The following is a 20,146-nucleotide window of genomic DNA, read 5'->3' on the forward strand; positions in this document are numbered from 1 at the left end:
CCCACTTATCCACTTCACTCTGGCTTCTCAATGATCTGATATCTGGACAGAGAAGCAAAAACAGCATCCCAGAAGTGCTACTCCCATTTTTGTTTGTATTTTTAATCATGTACGAAGAACTTCCCAGTGAGTGCCTAGGGACTGAAAAGATAGGGGAGTGGCTTGATAAGATTTGCTGCAATTTAGAGTAAGAAGCATTTCAAGAGTGCACACCCTGTTTTTCTGCTAAGTATTCACTGACAAGGCTGCTGAGCAGTGGTGAAGAAAATGAAATAGCACAAGCTAAACAAGAAGCATAAGCAGTAACATTTTATAATCTTGCTTTGGGAGTTCCAGCTCCTGCTCTGCAGTCTCACGATTTTCAAAAATTGTTACAGAAGGCTTTAAATTATTAGAAAAATATTTTACAACTCACAGAACCAAAATGTTTATGGATTAAAATAATAAAGAGTTTCACTGCATAGGTAATAACTCATATAGAAATTTGGTCAAAAGCTACACTATCATCTACTTTATCTCAGTGAAAGCTCTCTAAAGGGTGGAGAGTAAGTAAAAATTACTTCAAGGAAAGGTCCCGTTCAATATTCCCAATTTTTGCAAAAATTGGTAATGTCTTCAACAGCAAAGGTCAAATGGTTCTGCTTCATAGACATGGATCTGGCTGCCAAAAAGAGCAGAAGGATCATTCTGAGCTGTCAGCAACACTCAAGCACTAATTACTTAAACTCACTTGTCAGTATTACTCCTGGTAAGGTAACTCCTGAGGGAATACTTCTAAAGCTTTCACAACAGCCGGCTCAGTTAGCACTATCTCAGCAGTTTTGTTTGTTTATAAGATGAACAGCCACCAGCCTTCTGAAAAGCTCATCCAAGTGCTTTGAGGGACACTGTAACCACTTTGGAATGTCCTGTTCTAAGGGCTGGATATTCAGTGATTTGTCCAGCCTGGAAAAACAGATAAAGTTGTTGCTGGTGAAAGACAATCCAATCTTTTCCTAACTAGCTTTCAGAACTCAGATACTGGTCACTGGGAATTCTAATTTCACTCCTTGTATTTAAACAGTTACATCAAAAAAAAAAAAAGCACAAGGTAATGATCTATGATGATATGGTGTGCTGCTTAGGTAAACATCTATGTAGGTTTACATCTAGAGTGCTGCTCTCAAAGTGTATGAATGATACAGGAGCCACGGCAGAGGTTGCTGAGTAGCCATGCACCACAGGCATCGTACAGGCAGAAGGCCATTTCTGCTTCTCCAAAGTAACATGTGAGTAGTCCAGTTTTCTACTTTGTAGGTTCTTACAAACCTGAAGTCACGGTCATCCTGCTTCTACACCTGGCAATGCAGCAGCACAAAGAAAGTTTGTATTAGCTGATGTCCTGACAACTGCTAAGAGAAGCAGCAAACAGAGAACAGGCACTGTTCTGAAAAAACATCAACATGCTCTAGGAGACAGAGGCCTTTAGAAAGAACAGAGATCTTGAACTACTGTGGCACCTACCCACAGCAATGGTAAACAAAAGCAGGTGTTCACTGATCCATAAGACCTGACAGCCCCATTCAGGCTATGCCAGTAGGGGTTTACGTTCCGAACTCATGTTCGAATCCTGTGTGCAGCTGAGCCCTCAGCAGCCAACTGTACGATACAGTTCCCTCCCGCACGTAACTGTGCAATCCCCTCTGATGTTGCAGCAGTGCTACAGATTGCTTCAGATCCCGTACCAATCCAACACAGGGATCAAGTGGGCAAAAAGAGTTGGAAGAACGGGAAACAAAGATAAATACCGGCAGGAGTTCCTAACTGTGTTGCCTGAAACATCTTCTGCATTAGACTTTCCATAAAGCCCACTTTAATTGACCCAACAATTATTTTGCTCTTGATTCTGGTTTGGTGTATTCGACACTGTCTAAGCTTTCAAGTTTCTATTTCAAAAACAATTTGTTCATATTTAGCTGGCAAAACTGGGCCTCAGATTTCAGTTCAATAAAATTCTGTGTTTGCTCTTGTTACTGGCTGCTTTAACAGGGTTTGCCTGTTAGAGCTATACAAAGTCATTAAAGGTGTATGGGATATATGGACTTACACTTAAGTAAAATCCACTCGGGTAGAAGGTTCCTAAATGGGACTGTCAGGGCAACTGGATGTAATCAAAGCACTTTACACTTTTTGAAACTATTATTGCAGATTTTCTATAGACTCAATAGTATGATATACCAGTTTATATTCATTTTAAAGAATTTTTTGCAACTCTGACAAAATGTTGTAAGCAAATACTGGAGCCTGATGTACCAGAAAGATATACCAGTTTAGTTGTTTGCAACCTTGATTTTATCATTACAGTTAAAGCTGACTTCAAAATGTCTTAAACTGGGGATATCAGCAGATGAGCCCCAGTATATCATGCTGTAACCTTTTAAGGTGGCTTCAGTTGTCATTATTCACCCAGACCCTGTCACAGGCTAGCATCTCCCTATGACAGGCAGCTGAATGGAAATGTGCTTGTGCTTCAGCTGCTTAAGGAAAATAATGCGTGTGCTTACAGCTTTGGCAAATTCTCATGGCTTTTGCAGCAGTTGTTAAATTAATGTCCCAGTGCTTTAACAGAAGTTATACTCCTACTGCAAAATTGGCAGGAGGAAACAAGGGCCGGGACCCAATTACTCCAATGCGAAAGTCAGTATCTTACCAACAATAAGCAGAGACAGTGAGCTTGAATTAGGACCTTGGATTCACAAAATTTGTCAGTCTGTCAATGCCCTTAAACTGTTAATGGACCATGGAATTTCTGAAATAGGGCCATGTAGATCATTAAAGGACTGGAGCACCCATCAGATGAGGAGAGACTGAGAGAGCTGGGACTCTTCAGCCTGGAGAAGAGATATCTCAGGGGGATCTTATCAGTGTGTACAAAATACCTCAGCCAGGAATGAGTGTTTCTCTCACCACTGCCTGCTCTGCCCCTCAGGTGGACAGAGAGGTATGTTTGTGGAGAAATGTTTGGGGAGAAACACCCCATGATAGAGACTTCAGTGCAAAGCAGCATCAGGAGTGCTGGCACCTCTCCTTTCCACTAATGGTAATGGTGCAAAACATCCAGCCCAGAACAACGCTTTCTTCACTCATCCTTCTGCACACCATGACCTTGCAACACGGCAGCTTCACTAGGTTGCTGGTAAAAGTATTGATGCTCTTCTGTGTCCTGTCACTTTGTTTTCCTGCTGGCAGAGCAGAAGTGGTGCCAGCAGCCTCAGGCTGGAAGGGAGCAGAAACAGATGAGAAGCAGAAATGGAGGCAAAGTGGGACACCTATACCTGGCACATCCTAAACTGGGCTGTCTGTACTACACTGCAAAAGGTGGTGCTGACAATTACTTATCTATTAATTTTGGAGCTGGCATCATGCAGATTTAAGTCCAAGGACAGCTGGGCACTGATGGAAATATAACATGAAATGAGCCACATAAGCTCTCAGGTGGTGACAGAACTCCCCATAACCCAGTCTGTCTTTGTGTCTTGCTGCTACAGGGGACCCAGGCAAAACAAAACCAGCTACACACATTTTCTTGACTGTTTCCATTGCTAAGCACTTTTTTTTTTTTTTTTCCGTACACAGCATTTTCTACGGTCTTTTTTTCCACTCTAGCAGCCATCTTCCAGCTTCTGGTCCGCTTCTGGTCTCACTGATGCAGTAGACATATTGAAAACTCAATAACCGAAGTTATTAAGCAGGTATTCCATATTACGGCACCAGGTGTGGGGGAGATTGCTGTAACACACACACCAAGGGTTACTGGCAGTGTGCTTATGTTAATGGCATATATACATATTCATTTCATTTCCTGTGAGTCTCTTGCATATTCATCAGGTCTCCAAAGGATCATTAACATAGGTTTCTGCCCCTATTTGCATGCATGCTAGAGTCCTTGGGTGGTCGTCCAGCATACTCTGGTGGTCTTTTGATGAAGGCCAGAAGTCTTCCTCTCTGCTAAACTTCTGATCCTTCCTTTCTTTGACAGACTTCAGCAGTCCAAGCCAGTTCTTGCTGGTTCTATTATCTCTGTGCATACAGTCTTTTACTCCCTTATCTTTAGGGCTGTCCTGTCATTGTGGTTAACGTACAATTGCGTTATCACAGCTCAATGTTACTACATGTCTGAGGTTCCACTATCCCATGAGGAATACAGACAGAGATGGACAAAGCATAAGAGATTGAGAAAAGACACCATAATGGGAGCAATTTTGAGTACTATTGATAAAATGACCCCTCTGGGTTGTATCTTGGCCCATTGGAAGGACATTGGCAGGCCACCCAGAGGAGACATTAATCCTAAAATCTTAGCCAAGTGTCGTAACCAATGGTGGACTTAAAACAAGCAAAAAAACCCGAACAAACTAATGTCTCAATGTAACTAAACCGCCTATCCTGGCAGGTCCCAACAGCACAATGCCCAAACACTCCTCCGGATGCAGGCCAGCATCCACGTATGAGAATGGCAAGTACTTGTTTTACATTTCAACACTCGGGAACCCGCTGGGAAGCAGAGCTGATGGTCGTGCCTCGTGTGTTCGGAGCACGCCGCACCGAAGCCTCTCAGCGCGCATCTCCTGTGCATGCCTGGCCTCAGCACCGCGCCGTGCTCCCGATTTGCCCCGGTCGGTCCCGGTTTGCCCCCCGGTGCCGGCGAACCGCTGCCTCGCCCCCCCGGCTCCCCGGCGAAGGAGGGCGCAAGCGGGGCCGGCCCCTGCGGGGTCAGCCCGAGGGGGAGCGCGCGGCGCGTCCCCGGCTCCCGGCCGGCAGCGGCAGCGGGGCGGCTCCCCGGCCCCGGGCCGACCCCGACCCCGCCCTGCCCCTGCCCCTTCCCTTCCCCTCCCCTCCCCTCGCTCCGTCCCGTCCCGTCCCGTCCCGTCCCTCCCCTGCGCCGCGGAAGATGGAGGGCTACCGGCGGTTCCTGGCGCTGCTGGTGTCGGCGCTGCTGCTCGGCTTCGTGGCGGTGGTCTGCTCGCTCGTCTGGGTCTTCCGGTACCGAGAGGGGCTCGGCTGGGACGGCGGCGCGGCGGAGTTCAACTGGCACCCCGTGCTCGTCGTCACGGGCTTCGTCTTCATCCAGGGCATCGGTGCGTGGGGCCCCGGGGAGGGAAGGCAAGGGAAAGGAAAGGAAAGGAAAGGAAAGCGAGGCGAGGCGAGGCGAGGCGAGGCAAGGCGATGCAGCGCTCGCACCGAGACGGGACAAATGGTCCTTTGTAGTAAGGCGAAGCTGCGATGTGTGTTTTTGTTGTTTTCTTTTTCTTCGTTTCTTTTTTTCTTTCTTTCCCTTCGAGCACTTGTTTACCCTGGCCTGGGTTTGGTAGCGCTTTGCGCAGTGCTCGAGGTGTGTTTTCCTAGCCAGCCTCGCTTCGGGGGAGCTGGGAACTGAAATGCCAGAACTGCTGCCCAAGGAAAGTTTCTCTCTTTTGGCTGCGTCCCTGCTGGCTCGCTCTCCTGAGTCTCCCGAGCAGAAAGGAAAGTTCAGCACCACTGAAGCCAGACCTGGGAGCGGGGTTGGTGCCAGGGAAGTCGTAGCACCGAAGGCATCACCACGGTGCAGTTCGTCAGTGCGATGTTGTGCAAATCCTTTTGAGAAATACATCTTTTAAATTAACTTTTAATTCTGTTGCCTGAGTAATACAAAATTTTATTATGACGGGGTAGGATCACTTTTCAATGGTGCATGAACATTTGATCGCACAGGGTTCGGCCTCAGACTAACTTAAAAGCATCCCGTTACTCGCAACGTGAGCAGTGCCTTTTCTTCTATCATGCACCGCTCCTGTGGTAGGCCGTGAGGGCGAGTGCTGCTCTTTGATGCCAACAGGAATGTGGAGTTTGAACTATGTGGTTTTGCTGCTAGTGTAATGAGCTAATTCCAAGAAAATGACTAAATTAGAGATGATACAGTTGATAAATTGTAAGAATTTAGGAGAGATAAATGCAATACTCTCAGGAAAGCTTAAAAAACAGATAATGATAGAGCACCACAGAGATGCTAACTAGCCAGGTAATATATTTGAACTAAAGCTTAATGCTAAAAATAAGGGCACTGGACAGTACCTTAAAAATCCTGAAGTCTGGGAGTTAATGTTTATGCTAATGGTGTTAAAGCAAAAGGAGAAATTTGACAGACGTAACAGCTCCCAACGGTATGTTCTGATAAAGTCAGTGACCAAATTCTTGCTAGTTTCAACGTTCAGAGAATACACTAAGAAATGTCAGTAATTTCTCAAAGAAGGGCAAATGAATGTTGCAGGCAACAGTGGAAATTCTTCCTGTTTTACCACTGACTTCTCAGGGGGGAGGTGAGAGGAAGACTTTACTGTTTTTAAGTAACAAAGAGCCTTTAGAGGCTTAAAGCATAAATGTAAACAGAAGTATTTTTTCTTTGTAATAGGGGGAATTAACTTAGAATTTCATTGCTAGTAACCTTATTTACATTTGCTTCGTTGCTGAATGATAGATTGCACTCACCCCGCCAGGAAACATGTCCAGCACATCTGGACATTCATTCCCGTGGAACGTGGTGTTTGGATCGCATGTGTGCTCGCTCTGCCGCAGGAGCCCAGCCAGACGGAGGCTGGAAGATGCAGGAGGAATGGGTGGCTGCCTACTTCTGGTTATGTAGGGAATTTGGTGATTTGAACAGACGCTGCAAATTCAATTTTCTCAGCGGCAGTGGGGTGTGTTCTGTGCTTCGTTGCTTTAAGTTACAAATAAGTTTTGAGCAATAAAAATTCTTTGAAGCTGTTTTATATAATGTTGCTCAATAGGTCATGTGAAGTGTAATTTCAGGCTACAAATAAGTAATGAAGAACACCTGTGACTACACTAAGATAAATAGTACTTGTTGTGATCAAACTACTGTGCTTTTTCTTTTTAAAGACCTAGAATTGTTGCAGAAAATGGGGGGAGGTTTTCTGCAGAACTTCTTACTCACTTGCTTCTATTTCCTCTGAAACTTGGTTTGCCCCTGTTTCAGAGTAAGGATGTTTCCTCAAGCCTTGTGTAGGGTAAGAGTACTTGTAAAGTAAATGGAAGTTTACTGTGGCTTGAAAAAAAAAAAGAACATACACAAGAAATTCATTAATAATAGAGCATTATTTGGAGTTGGAAATTCTGTTACATAATAAAGAAGCAAAGTTGCAGACTGATGTAGTATTATATAAAATTAGGTGAAACAGCAGCAGATCAGACACTACTCTGGATCTGATTGAATTCAATGGCAGACTTCTGTCAACTACATTTCAAAGTAATTTGGATGAGTCTGGGGAATAGCTTATTTCTTTGGGTACATACAAGAAAAATAAGTAGTTAAAAAAAAAAAAAGTTGTTAAACGTGGAAAGGAATAGCTAAATAACCTTGGATAAATTTGTGTGCAGGATTTGAAATAGTAATGAAATCACCTGTTTCTTGAGTTCACTGAAGTCTGTACAAAGGATAGAACTGTATTGTTGGTCTGTGGGAGGCAGAAGGGATGACCATAATAATGTGGATGTGGGGAAGTACATTGCTGTATATAACTTGTCACACAAATGAAAAAGCTGTAGGCATGGTAGTATTAATACTGACTATTTGTGGATCAGTACCTGTACGTAAATGATACCTGACAAAACACTGGCAGTGCACAGTAACTGTTCAGATGATATTTCTAGACTTTAAAGTGGAGAAAAAATACAGGCAATGAAAGTTCATGTGCATATTAGCACAGCAACATTTGTTTAAAAGAATAAGATAGGGAAAACACATGAGGAAAAATTATTTTACATCGTAATTGTTGCACAATGACTGTAGACACCAGGGCACGCTCCAAAGCAGTATTTACTTGCTGTTTCATGTTTGGTCTGTAAATGATAATGCTTGGTTCCTTCCAAAGGACTAATTATGAGATCTCCATTATGATCTAATGCAGAATAAAATATTTTTGAGGGTTTCTCAACTCATTACCTCATAAAAGGATATTTTTTTATCTACAGAGGTGTGACAGTTTATGTTGGATACTGAGGAACAGCAAAACGCGTTTTGGGGTTGTGGAAAATTGAATAAAGACAATCAGAACAAGGAGGATGGGGTAGTCTCTCATCCTGTTCTACTCTGTCTCTCATCCTTGGGTCAGTCTTTTATGGTATTTATTAGTTACATTTAACCTCTGCACAATAAAGTTTTCAGCGAGGTTGACGCTATGTCTTGGAAGATACTGGCACAACTAATATTCCTCATCAGATATGATTTATAAATATAATGTAACTTGTATTTTAAATAGGCTTAAAATGAGGACATGGCCTAAAGACAGCAATACATCGATAAAAGAGTATAACATGAATGTTATGTAAGAGATCTTGCAGAGAAAAAAAGAAGGAAAAATCCTGGTCTACCACATTACTGCGTGGCGTTCAAGAGTCAATTAATGTCAGGTTGGATGGGGCTTTGAGCAACCTCATCTAGTGAAAGGTGTCCCTTTCTGTGCCACGGGGGGTTGTACTAGATGACCTTTAAAGACCCTTCCAACCCAAGCTATTCTACAACTCTGTGAAATTTCATCTGTACGGATGAAATTGGGTTAATGGGTGAGACAATTTAACAGCTCGCTCTGGCTGAAATATTCTACATTTTTGCTCCACTTTCCCCTTTCAGCTTTCTCCTTGACTCTGGCTTCATCTTCCTCCTGCCTCATTTCTGCCATCTCTGGCTGTTGTCAGATCCATAAACAATCCTTTCCCTGCCACCCTACTCCTCCAGTATTTTTTTTTTTCTGGAATAGCAAGTTGAATTGTCTTCACAAAGGTTCTCAGAAGTGCCACAGACAGGAGAAGGGAGATAGCAGACAAGGTGCAACAGCCAGAAGAGCAGGTGCAAATCTGTTTTGAAGTAATCATATTCTTTCATCTTTAAATCATATCTAAAGATAATGCTTGCTCCAAATTATCTGACAAACGCAATTACCTCTGCTTTGAATATAACAAAACATCTGATAAAAGGAAAAGTGGTTAATTCCTGGAGTTTCTAACGTTCACTGAGCTTTAGAATTCTGAGGAATTTGAAGGGCAAGTGACTTCTGAGCTGCAAGGGTCTCATCAGAGGCAGGCTCTGAAGAGGTAGTTTTCTTGATGACTTTAGAGTCCTTTGAAATTATAAATAGGGACTTAATTTATTGGGTTTACTTCATTCATTCTAGTGCTAATGTGTTTCCCAAAGAATCTAGTGGCCATACAGAACTTGCCAAAGGCTAGCAGTAGGATCATCCAAGAAGCACAAGAGGAGTGAAGCAAATTGTTCCCTTCTGGCAGCTGGGAGGTGTTGTGTAGTGCAAGCCCAGTGCATCCCCAGAACCATGCCACGCGCCCTCTGGGGTAGGAGGTGTCCCATTAGCAATCCATTATACTGCACTGCAGCACGCACCAGTCAGAAGTACTAGAGAGCTCACTAGAATTTTGCTTTGTGTATTTGGCGATGAACAAGGTGTCCTATGCAACATAAATATTTCAAGATCACTCCACCCTATGTGATGTGCTTTAAAATCAGAGTTCAAAGCAAGAGTGAGATCAGAGTGAAGCAGCTGTGTCTAAGGATGCCTAGACTTGAATAACGTCAATCCTCTTACTAAGAGAGATGTTGTACATAAAGGAAGTTCTTTACAGGACTGCTTTAACACGACGCTACTAAAAGTGCTATAACTGTGTAAGTGCTTTGATCACAGGCTAATTTAAATTTGAGATGAAATTACAGATTACAGCTGAGTCACTCTTTTAGGAGTGCCACTGAAAGCCTAAGGTCCTTCCTCCTCTCTGCATTGTTCTCTGGAGTGTCTTGTTCCCTCCTGCTGGTTGGAGAAGCACCAGTTGTGACAAAGCAGGGTGGGGGAAGCAGAAAGGAAGGGAAAGTGGTGATGAGGAAAGGGGACTGTGCCTTTTGTCAGTGCTAAACTGGCAGGTCTACTCAACTTGCAATGTTTAAGTTCACACAGTCCTTACTGAAAGGGGATTAAACCAAAACATTTGTTCTGGGTTACAGCACATAACATGCTAATGCATGGCATTGCTAGTAAGTGTCCAAGCCATTTATGTGCTTTTCTCTTACAATATTTCCTAAAGGTGGACAGACAAAAAGTTTCATGGCCCATACAGAGATCTGAGACTAAGTGGATATGGAGCTTGATAGTGATTTTGAAAGTTAAATAGATGACAGTGTCTTATGCACCAAAGAAAAGTGTTAGACAAAAATTTTAGCCTGGACATGACCCTTTGAGAACCAAGGCTGAAATCTGAGACCAGGATCTACTCAGCTTAAATTGACTTCAAGGTATTTAGAGTCCAGTATTCTGTTCCACTTGGAACAAACTATTGATAATAGACAAAGCATGGAAGATTTACTGGGAATATCTTGATAGGATACTGAGGTTTGGTTGTGACCTTTTGGCTTACCAGCTGTAATACGTTAGAAATCCTTGATGCTAAATTCTGCCTAATGCAGGCAATTATTTCAATATTAACAAGCTATAAGATTACTGTATAAATTTTGGGGAACTGTTGTAAGTGATCATAAGCTCATTGTGCTGAATCACATATCAAATTATGTCATATAGACTGAGTACTGTCAAGCTGTCTTTAAAGCAAGGCTTCTATCTTCCTGATTTTTTTCTGATTTGCTCTTGCCTCTTTTAAAAAGTAGAAAGTTGAGAACTATCTAAATGCTGTATATATTTAAATATTTTAAGGGACACTTTCATTCCAGTATTATATATTTACACAGTATGTAAAAGCATGTATTGATTTAAAATCTGCTTGTAGACTGGAAATTCCACTTGTGAACAGTGTTTTCTTTGTGAATTATGTAGTGGAGTGCTGTATTTCCTGGCATGTATCCAAGTCAATATACATATGTGTAAACAGAACTTTAAAATTAATTTGCCATTTATTCATTGCGACATTGAGTGTTTTTTGTTTGTTTGTTTGTTTTTGCATAAAAATATAAGGTTATGAAGAAGTAATGAGGAAAGCACGTGAGAATTACCTAAGTAAATACTTAATGTTTGGAGGTAGTATCAGGTAATAGATATTTTATTTTCTAGTGCGTTTATTTTCTCATGAGTGTTTGGAATGGAAACTTCTTTTCAAACCTGGATATATTCTTTGGTTTTGATACAGCTAATTATATATAAGGATTTGAATATCATTTTATAAGCAGAAACCTTAAATCAAGATTTGATGAATCAGATGAATGGAGCACAGCCTTTTTGCCCAGGCAAGGTATTAGCATGTATTGGTCAAAGGAATGGGTCTGCTCATAAATATTTGTCCCCTGTTATCTGAATGTACTTGTGTGTATAGCACACATCCAGAAATACTACAAGTTTTTATTCAGAAGTACCTGGGGCTTCAGTGATCTGGTCTGGTCTGTGTGTAACAGACAGGGGTCAGTCATGGCAGCGAAGGAGCAGTGAGGACCTCGAGGAAAGAGGAGCGCTCCAGGCTTACTTGCATTTAAGTGTTTCAAGAGTTGTAGCTGCCAGATCCTATTATTTCTTAAAGTAGGATTATGATTCCCTTATGCTGGGTAGCCCTTTCCTGTCTAAAACAGTCCTACTAATATCAAGGTAATAGATACAGCTATATAAATATCTATGTAATTAGTAAATAGCATCACGAAAAGTTGCAAAGAGAATAAACATTAAAAAAAAAAAAATCTTGCACCCTTTATCAGTGTGTGATCTTCTGGATATAAGAATTAGGCCTTATTCCTCCAATCTGGCTAGTAGCAAAAAAATCGAAATCCTATGCAGACTTCCTGTTAGATCAACTTAAGTAACAAGGAAAAGATGACAAGTTTTTTACTGGTACTTTTTTGAAACGCACTTGAATTTTTCAAAAAGTTAGGAATAAATTTCCCTAAAAGCTATATTTACGCCTCAGTTGTATATTTGGAATATGCTATGTGTTAGGCTATGTAGAAGAAAAAGCTTTTTAATAGATTTTTTTTTTTTTTTAAGGATTAAAGGTCAGATTTTCCCTAATTTACAATAGAAATATGTGAATGATGCATGATTATCGAAATCTTAGAGAAGCTATACTGTAAGGCATAACATCTTGTTTCTCTTCTTTCTTTAGCCATTATTGTGTACAGGTTACCTTGGACCTGGAAGTGCAGCAAACTCCTAATGAAGTTCATACATGCTGGATTAAATACCATAGCTATGATTCTTGCCATTGTTTCTATGGTAGCCGTGTTTGAATATCACAATGCCAGGAAAATTCCCAACATGTACAGTCTGCACAGCTGGATTGGGCTGACTGCTGTTATATTTTATTCTCTCCAGGTCAGAATCTAACTGTATCTTTAAACTGATTGTAAAGCTAAAGAACGTGTTGAGTAATTCAGGTACTATATGCCCTAAATAATAATATATGATATCCTGCAATTCTACAATATGCTCTTAACTATTAGGATACCCATCTTAAATTCTGTGATTTGGCAAATTAGCATGTAAATGAGCAAGTACTGGATCCTTGACCTCAAGGAAAAAAGTATTTTAAAGCATGTTTTGTTTACTTGCTGGGTTTATTTACTGTTCAATTATACAGTAGTGTTTTTCTAAGTTCTATAAACTGTTGAAGTTAAAGCAAGTGATTTGGTTTGTTGGTAGCATATTTAAACAGAGCTTTTATTGAGGAATTTTCAAATGAAGTAATTGCTTTTCCCTTTTTTGTTGTTGATGTTTCTTTTGCAGTTAGCATAATTTTATAAATTTAAAATTTTTTCTTGGGCTCAGGACTTCTCTATCACCACAACGAGCACAGCAGGGGGCAGTGCAGACCTAAAGGCTCTGACATTAAATTAGTTACTATAGAGAAAACAGTTTTTCTGAATCAGCAAATCTTTGATAAATGTTCATGTGCTTGCTTTTAACTGCTCCTATTGCCAGAGAGTTGGAGTTACCATAATTTAAAAGGAACTAACTTGATATATTTTGCATTTGGCTTAGAAGAAGAGCAGGCGTGCCCTGACATGTAGCGTACACATACAGCTGTAATGTTTCTGTGCCTAAAATTCTGAAGTCCTTCTATTTTGTAGAAATAGAAAACAGTTAACTAGGAAGAAGAAATCTTATGTGTGGGACATTAATGCTTTTGTCCTTCACTGCTCAGGCTAGGACTAGTATTGGAACAGTGTTTTTAACACTCAGGAAAAAAAAAGAAGGCATATTGCCGCATTGTTAACTATATACTTTATAGTTGAACAACTACAGCTAATGAATAAGAGAATAATGTTCAGATTTTCCTCATCTTAATAGCAGTTATTTCAGGGAAATCTCTGCTGCCACTATCAGTATTTTTTTCTAATGGTTAAGATGAAGAACTGTGAATAACATCTTAATTCTGCTTTTCATTTTGCTACTCTAAACATGATCAATGGCACTTAACTAAATGCCTTGTCTGTTTGATCAATAGAATAGTGATGTGACTTCTTCCAAACGGGGAAGTAAGTCTCTAGTCAGACTGATATTTTTGAAGCGATTGAGAAATATTGTTAGGAAAGAGTCATAAAACAGCATTTCCGTTAGTGGAAATGTCTTCATTTCCTCAAAATTAAAGAAATTAATTAAACTTAATTAATTTAATTTTAACTTAAATTAAACTAATTTAATTAAACTCTCAAAATTAATAAATTATTGAGGGGGGATGCTCACATAATACTAGACCTGCAGGAATAGTAGTGTACATATATTATATTTAAGCCAATGTATATTAATATAGTACAGTACAAGGACACCAATAGGACAGAAATGTCAAATGGACACCATTTCTTGGAAAGCAGTGACTCTGGAAAGAAGTGCCTGAAGAAACCAGTACGCAATACTATGGAATACATTTTTTAACTTTTAATTTCAAAAAAAAATGCAAAGAAAATCTGGAAAAGTAATTTGAGAGCTAGAAAAACTGTCTTCTAGTGAAAGACTTAAAAAGCTCCAATTGTTTAGCAGATATAGAAGGAGATTAACACATGACTTGATTAAGGTGTATTAAAAAGCTTCCCTGGGAGAAAATAACCAGCTCTTTAATCCAACACGGAAAGACAAAACAAGAATGAAGGCTGGAAATGAAAACAATTTGAAATACAAATTCACATACTACTTCTCATTTAGCAGCAGGGTTAAGTTAAGGGAGAACAAACTAAAGAAAGGATGCAGCCTTAAGGTGCCAGTGCAAGCCTGTGACTGAAAACACCATGTGACATGATGCGTTCTCCTCTGTCACAGACGTAGCACTAATGGGAGGACTCGTGGCCCTGAACAGCTTCACGCTACCCAAACACATTTTCACTCTGTAATGCCAGTAGACAACTGCCCTTCTAGAGGCGTGTCCTTTAATTTATAGAAAGCTCTAACTGGGTAAAATTCTTTAGACCACTCAAGACAAAAGGTTAAACTGCCTTCTGATCTTCATTTATGTGTAAATCCCTAACAGGAGGGGAGAATAGGACTTGAAATTGAAGGGACTGTAAACATGTAGCTAGTCATTCCTTTAATACCTGATTGAGTTATTGACAGTGAAAACTTGTGTTTCCTATACTCAGATTGGTAGCAGTTTTAGCATTACCAGTAAGTTTGGACACTGATATGAGGTGGGGATTATTTATCAAATATCTAATGTCTGCTTCCCGGGCACTAATCCGGAATGATTGCCTTGGTTTTGCAAGGAAACCCATTCAAAAATAAAAATGCCAATTCTTGTCAAATTTGTACCTGAAAACATCTCAAATTTCAATTTTTATAATGGTTTTGATTGTGACTGAGACATGCAGCTTGTTTTCCCTAAAGTTTTAACCATGAATCTGTTTTGTGTTTAGCTTTTCTTGGGCTTTGCTGTCTTTCTGCTCCCATTTGCTCCAGTTCCTCTCCGAGCGGCTCTCATGCCAATCCACGTTTATTCGGGTCTCCTCATCTTTGTAGCAGTGATTGCATCAGCTCTCATGGGAATCACAGAAAAGCTTATATTTTCTCTGTAAGTATTTTTTTTTTTTCCCCACCTGTTTATTAAATTTATTCATTGCATACTGTAATTCTGTTTGTATAGAACAGTAATGATCTAGTATTGGGACATTCTTTGGTTTTGTTTTTTAAAAAGACCTCTTATCTATCAGAGGACTGCTGGTTTAGACCAGGATTGTCTTTAAAACAACTTTTTTTTTTTTTTTTCTCTTTGCAAATGAAAAGTTCTGCATATAGTGAATCCCCACCAGAGGCAATTTTTGTCAACTGTCTTGGTCTCTTGATTGTCACATTTGGTGCGCTTATTTTGTGGATGGCAAGCAGGCCTCACTGGAAGCGCCCACCAGAAGAAAGCGCTAAAGTTCAGCGGCCCAACGGCGGGGCTCCGGAAGGCATGGAGGCAGAATCTACCATGACAGATTGCAGTAATGCAGACAGATCTGACGCGGGGTTCAACAGTGATGCGGCCAGAAAACGAAACTTCAAACTTGATGAAGCAGGCCAACGATCAACTATGTAAAGAAAATATATAGAAAAGCAGTACTAGTATACTGCCCAAAAGCCTGTTCCTTCCAACTCGGTTATATGGAGATATATATATAGGTTGCAATTTTATTTACAGTATGGCTTGCTCAAAGACATTCAAGCTTTCTGCATATGAATTTAAATTCCAGTGAGTCCCAAACACATTATATTGGTTCATGCTCAGTCCTCATTTAAAGAAAAATGAATGGCATTGCATAATGGGAACACGTTTTCCACGTCACTTTTTAAATTGTTTTTATCTCTTACAGTTATGAAAAGTTATGGAGACTAAATTATGTTCTGAGAGATTTTACAGGTATGAATGAAAGCTGTGACGTGTACCAGAGAACAGAATTTAGCTGTAAGCCCATGCTAACGTTTACTTTTTTAAGGACTTGATTTCTCAAGTTGACTAACCCCTCACAAACAACTAAGACCTATAGGCTTTGAGGTCACTCAGCACTTTGCAGAGTTGCACTGTAAAAGTTTTTAGTCTAAAATTTTGAATTCAGACAAAGAAATAGAACAATTTGCCTGTTATCATAGTGAAATGTTATGTGGCTTTTTAAAACTTCATGGAGTTTTTTGTTGTTTGTTTGTTTGTAATCAGAATGTATCTGTTGAATTTCTACCAAATATATATATTTTATAGAGATAACATATACTTTACTGAAATCTTAGGAAACTGCAATGCTTCCAAGAATTTGTCTTGGAAAGCTATAGATACGCACTTAGAAAAATATGTATTGCTTAACCAAATCTTCTTTCTATCCCAGAAGGCAGCATTTTACTATCTTGATTTGATTGTACAGTTCCTATTGATTTATGGCAGTAGACTAGAAATTAGTTGGTTAGAAACCAGAGTAGACTGGTAGTGATATCAGATAAGAAAGGAGCTTGAAGTGAGAGATGTTTTCTGCCAAGAAACAGATGAGCTTTGCTGATTTGATTAAAATACTACCAGTTAACTGAAAGCTGATTTTGCCATCTCTGTACCGGTGTCACAGTCATTATTGTGATAAGAATTAAGACATAATTTAGTCTACAAGCAAGCTACATTAACTCTGACCTCTCTTATTTGAAATTAAAGTGTTAAATAATGCAGTTCAAGTCTCTACTGGCACTTTAGTTTAATAGTTCTTTCTAGTAATCTGTGTATTAATGTATTATGCTCATTCAGTTCTTTCACAGATACAAACAATACTTTTTTATTACCACAGAAGAATAACTGTAATAGATTATTTTGATTGCACATTTCCAAAGTGATGAGCCTTTCTATTATAATGTCTTCTAAATGCTACAGAACCCATTAAAAGTCATCTTGGTAACTGCAATACCTGTTCTAAATTTACCATTCTTCATGTTGCATAGACTGTTTCAGGCATTAGATCATTTCCTTTTTAAGGCTAGATAAATTTGCATCTATCTAATTAAAATATTCAAACATATTAAACTTTGGCAAATACATATTTTTGTAGTTAGTGTTGCATTAATACAAACAATTTTGGTTATGCATTATTTTGCATCTTTGACAAAAAAGTTTTTCAGTTCCTGTTATTTGGTTATTTGGTATTCAGTTCCTCAGTTCCTGTTATTTGATTTGTGATAACATTTAATTATTTGGTGAGTGCAGTATAGAAAGCTAGCAGAGCATATTATTAGAAAAAAAAAAAAAAAAGTTACCTATTGTGCTATTTGGTACTCAAGGACTACATCCCAGAGTTCTGCTTTCACTTACATATACATGTGGATGCTTAAGACCCATCTAGCATTGGTGACCTGTTTCATGTGAGAAAACGCTTGTCCAGTCCCAGTGTGCACAATGGATTGGACAGCTTTTTCCTTGTTCTTCAAGCTCTACACAATCGTTTGTTTTCCCTAAAATTGTTCTGGGCAGCTACAGCATAAAATCCAAACAGTACTACTAGCAGCTTTCTGAAAGAAAAATGAGAACATTTGTTTTACTTGAAATGAGTGCTCAACTGACATGATGTTATGCATCCTACTGTGTATATTACATATTAAGTAGCAAAAGGGATTTGCTGTAGCTTCTGGAGAACACTAAACTGTGCTACCATTTTTTCTTGTGATCTCTTTGTGTTCTGCTCAAATAAGCCTGTGTTTCTGGTGAAATCAGTAAGCATTTTGTTACAGCTGGTGGATGCACATCTAGTCTTTGTGTGAGATGCTCTGTTAATGCTTTTGAAGTATGAGTTCATGTATGCAATTCACAACACGAGGACCACAGGCAACTTTAAGTTGGTTTGTATTGCTATGTTGCTGTGTCTCATCTATGTTTGAACATGAGCCCATTCAATCCTTGCATAGCACTGAGTCATCTAATATAAAGTGTGTGCATGTGTGCAAGGTAATCCAAGGACTGTTCTGGAATAAACTCTAACCGTATTGTATATTGGGAAGAAAAAAACCCTGTTATTTCCTTTGTTACAACACTGACTTAGAAGTATCAAAATAACAACTTCTGGGTGAACATGCTGTTTAAATTTAAGCTACAGTAACCAGTATGCCTTTTGTTTTCCATTTTATTCCACAAACTGTTCATGACACTTGAAAAAGAAAAGTGGCGTTTCTTTACTTCTCTATTCTGATGATATAAAACTAATTGAAAAACAAGGATTAGCAAACTTTTGGAGGTAGTCTGTCAGACTCTATTTTTGTTTTTCAACTTTGAGGATAAACACAATGGTAAGAAACTCAATGGAAGCTGGGAGATTCCATTCTGGGCAATTATCGTTACACGCAGGTAATCAGTGATATTTCGTTTGTGTGGTGTGGGCTTCTGGCTGCTTTGAACTTTGGAGGGTCCCTGGGAGTAGCTCCAAGCTCCAAAACCTTGCTCAACCTTAGTGTGTGCCATTTAAAGTAGCCTCAACATGCTATAGACTTTGGCTTCTGCTCTAAATTGATTTAAAAGATCTGTAAGTATCCTTGCAACATATAAGGTTAGTTCAAGTGCTAAATAAAAATACATAGGACTTGGGAGAGTAATTTTCTTTGGAAAAAATGTACTCATACAGCCACTTCTCAAAGGGGCCTTCCATCACTTTTTCTTTCATACAGATTTTTTTTTTTTTTTACCTGTAGTTATGTGCAGTGGTATCAACACAGGAAATAACAAGGGTGCATTTTCAGAGATATAAAAAGAAGTTATAATTCTAGCTTTTTTACCAGTTTTTGGCATGTGCGAACATCTTCTACATTGTTACGTTTTTACAGGGACATGATTGTACAGCTTACAGTCCAAGTTTGAATTCCCATTAAAACAGGAAGTTACAAAACCTACCAATAAAAGTACTATTTTTAAGATGTCTGAAAAAATAATTACTTTTAATATACTTGCTGTCTTGCTGTACTGAACACAAAGGCAGAACAGTGTTTTTTCTGACATTAATGAAACTGAAAGATAATGGTGTGCAAATTAGATTTTAAAATTGAATGTACAGTAATTATATGTATACATCTTACTACATGTAGCCATGAAGATTGCATATGATATTGTAAATATGGATTACTTATAGACTTGGATATTTTATTGAGAGAGCATCTGATATTGCCAAATATTTTCTAATACGAAAGACTTCCTTTTGTTTTCATATCTGAAAAATCTTTCCTCTGTTTCTAATTGTTCACAAGAACGTAAAGAATTATTTTATTGTTTTGTTACTTGCCTTACTTACTTGTAGATTAAAGCAAATGTTTAATTACAATGTATATTTTCTTACTCTGTTTTATGTTAATAAAAAAGAATTTTCAAGCTTATGATACCACTGAGTGCAGATTTATATTATGGTACTAAAACACAACTTTTTAAATTTGGCAAAAGATTGAATTACTCATATGATTACTTTTTGAAAATAGGAGGATATTTTACACTATTTCTTTTTTTTTATTTATTAAAATATTCCAAGTATTGCTGATGATATTCCTCAAGAAATTTATGTACTGTGTAGTACTAGAAGGATAATCAGTATACAATGGAAAATGAAGGAGTTCACTGTTTAAAGAAAATCTGTATTACACCTCGTGATGATACTAGAACTTTCCCATAGCAGTTGTAAGAGGGGAAAAAATATCCTCAGGCATGAGATTGCCATTGCAAATAAGGAAAGATCATAAATTCTGATGTATGACTGTTAAATGGTCACATAACATGCTGTAAGATCCAAATACCCTCAGACACATAGCAACAGGCAAACAACACAGAGCAGATGTTGTGAACTCACAGAATGTTCTGACCCAAACTGAAAAATGATATACGCATACATATAAAAATGTATCCACACATCAAGTTACTCATCAATAGGTTATTGATCATAAAATGCTATAAATAACAAAACCATCTGTATGAACAGATCTGCAACAAAGTAAGAATTAAAGTATGTTCTTGACTTTGGTTAAGAGTAATTGGAAAATCTTCTCAGAGTGTAAAGCATAAACTCATTACTCCTGGATATCATACATGTACATTTGTTTGCTAAACCTTTCTAACATGATCACAATCATGGAGGAGTAAAAAAAATACTGTTACAATCATTACTACAACAGAATACTTGCTGTAGTCAAACCTCATTTTGCTGCATTCA

General features: G+C 38.9%; 1 protein-coding gene across 1 annotated transcript; it reads left to right on the top strand.

The window, feature by feature from the left end:
* The first annotated feature begins 4,871 nt into the window (after positions 1 to 4,871).
* CYBRD1 (cytochrome b reductase 1) lies at positions 4,872 to 19,322 on the top strand. Its single transcript, XM_068685683.1, has 5 exons — positions 4,872 to 5,117; positions 12,136 to 12,344; positions 14,876 to 15,030; positions 15,243 to 17,081; positions 17,120 to 19,322. The coding sequence occupies exons 1-4, from the start codon at positions 4,931 to 4,933 to the stop codon at positions 15,535 to 15,537; spliced, it is 846 nt and encodes a 281-aa protein (XP_068541784.1). The 5' UTR covers positions 4,872 to 4,930; the 3' UTR covers positions 15,538 to 17,081; positions 17,120 to 19,322.
* Positions 19,323 to 20,146: the final 824 nt, after the last annotated feature.

This window comes from Anas acuta, chromosome 6, assembly GCF_963932015.1.
Source record: "Anas acuta chromosome 6, bAnaAcu1.1, whole genome shotgun sequence".
NCBI lineage: Eukaryota > Metazoa > Chordata > Aves > Anseriformes > Anatidae > Anas > Anas acuta.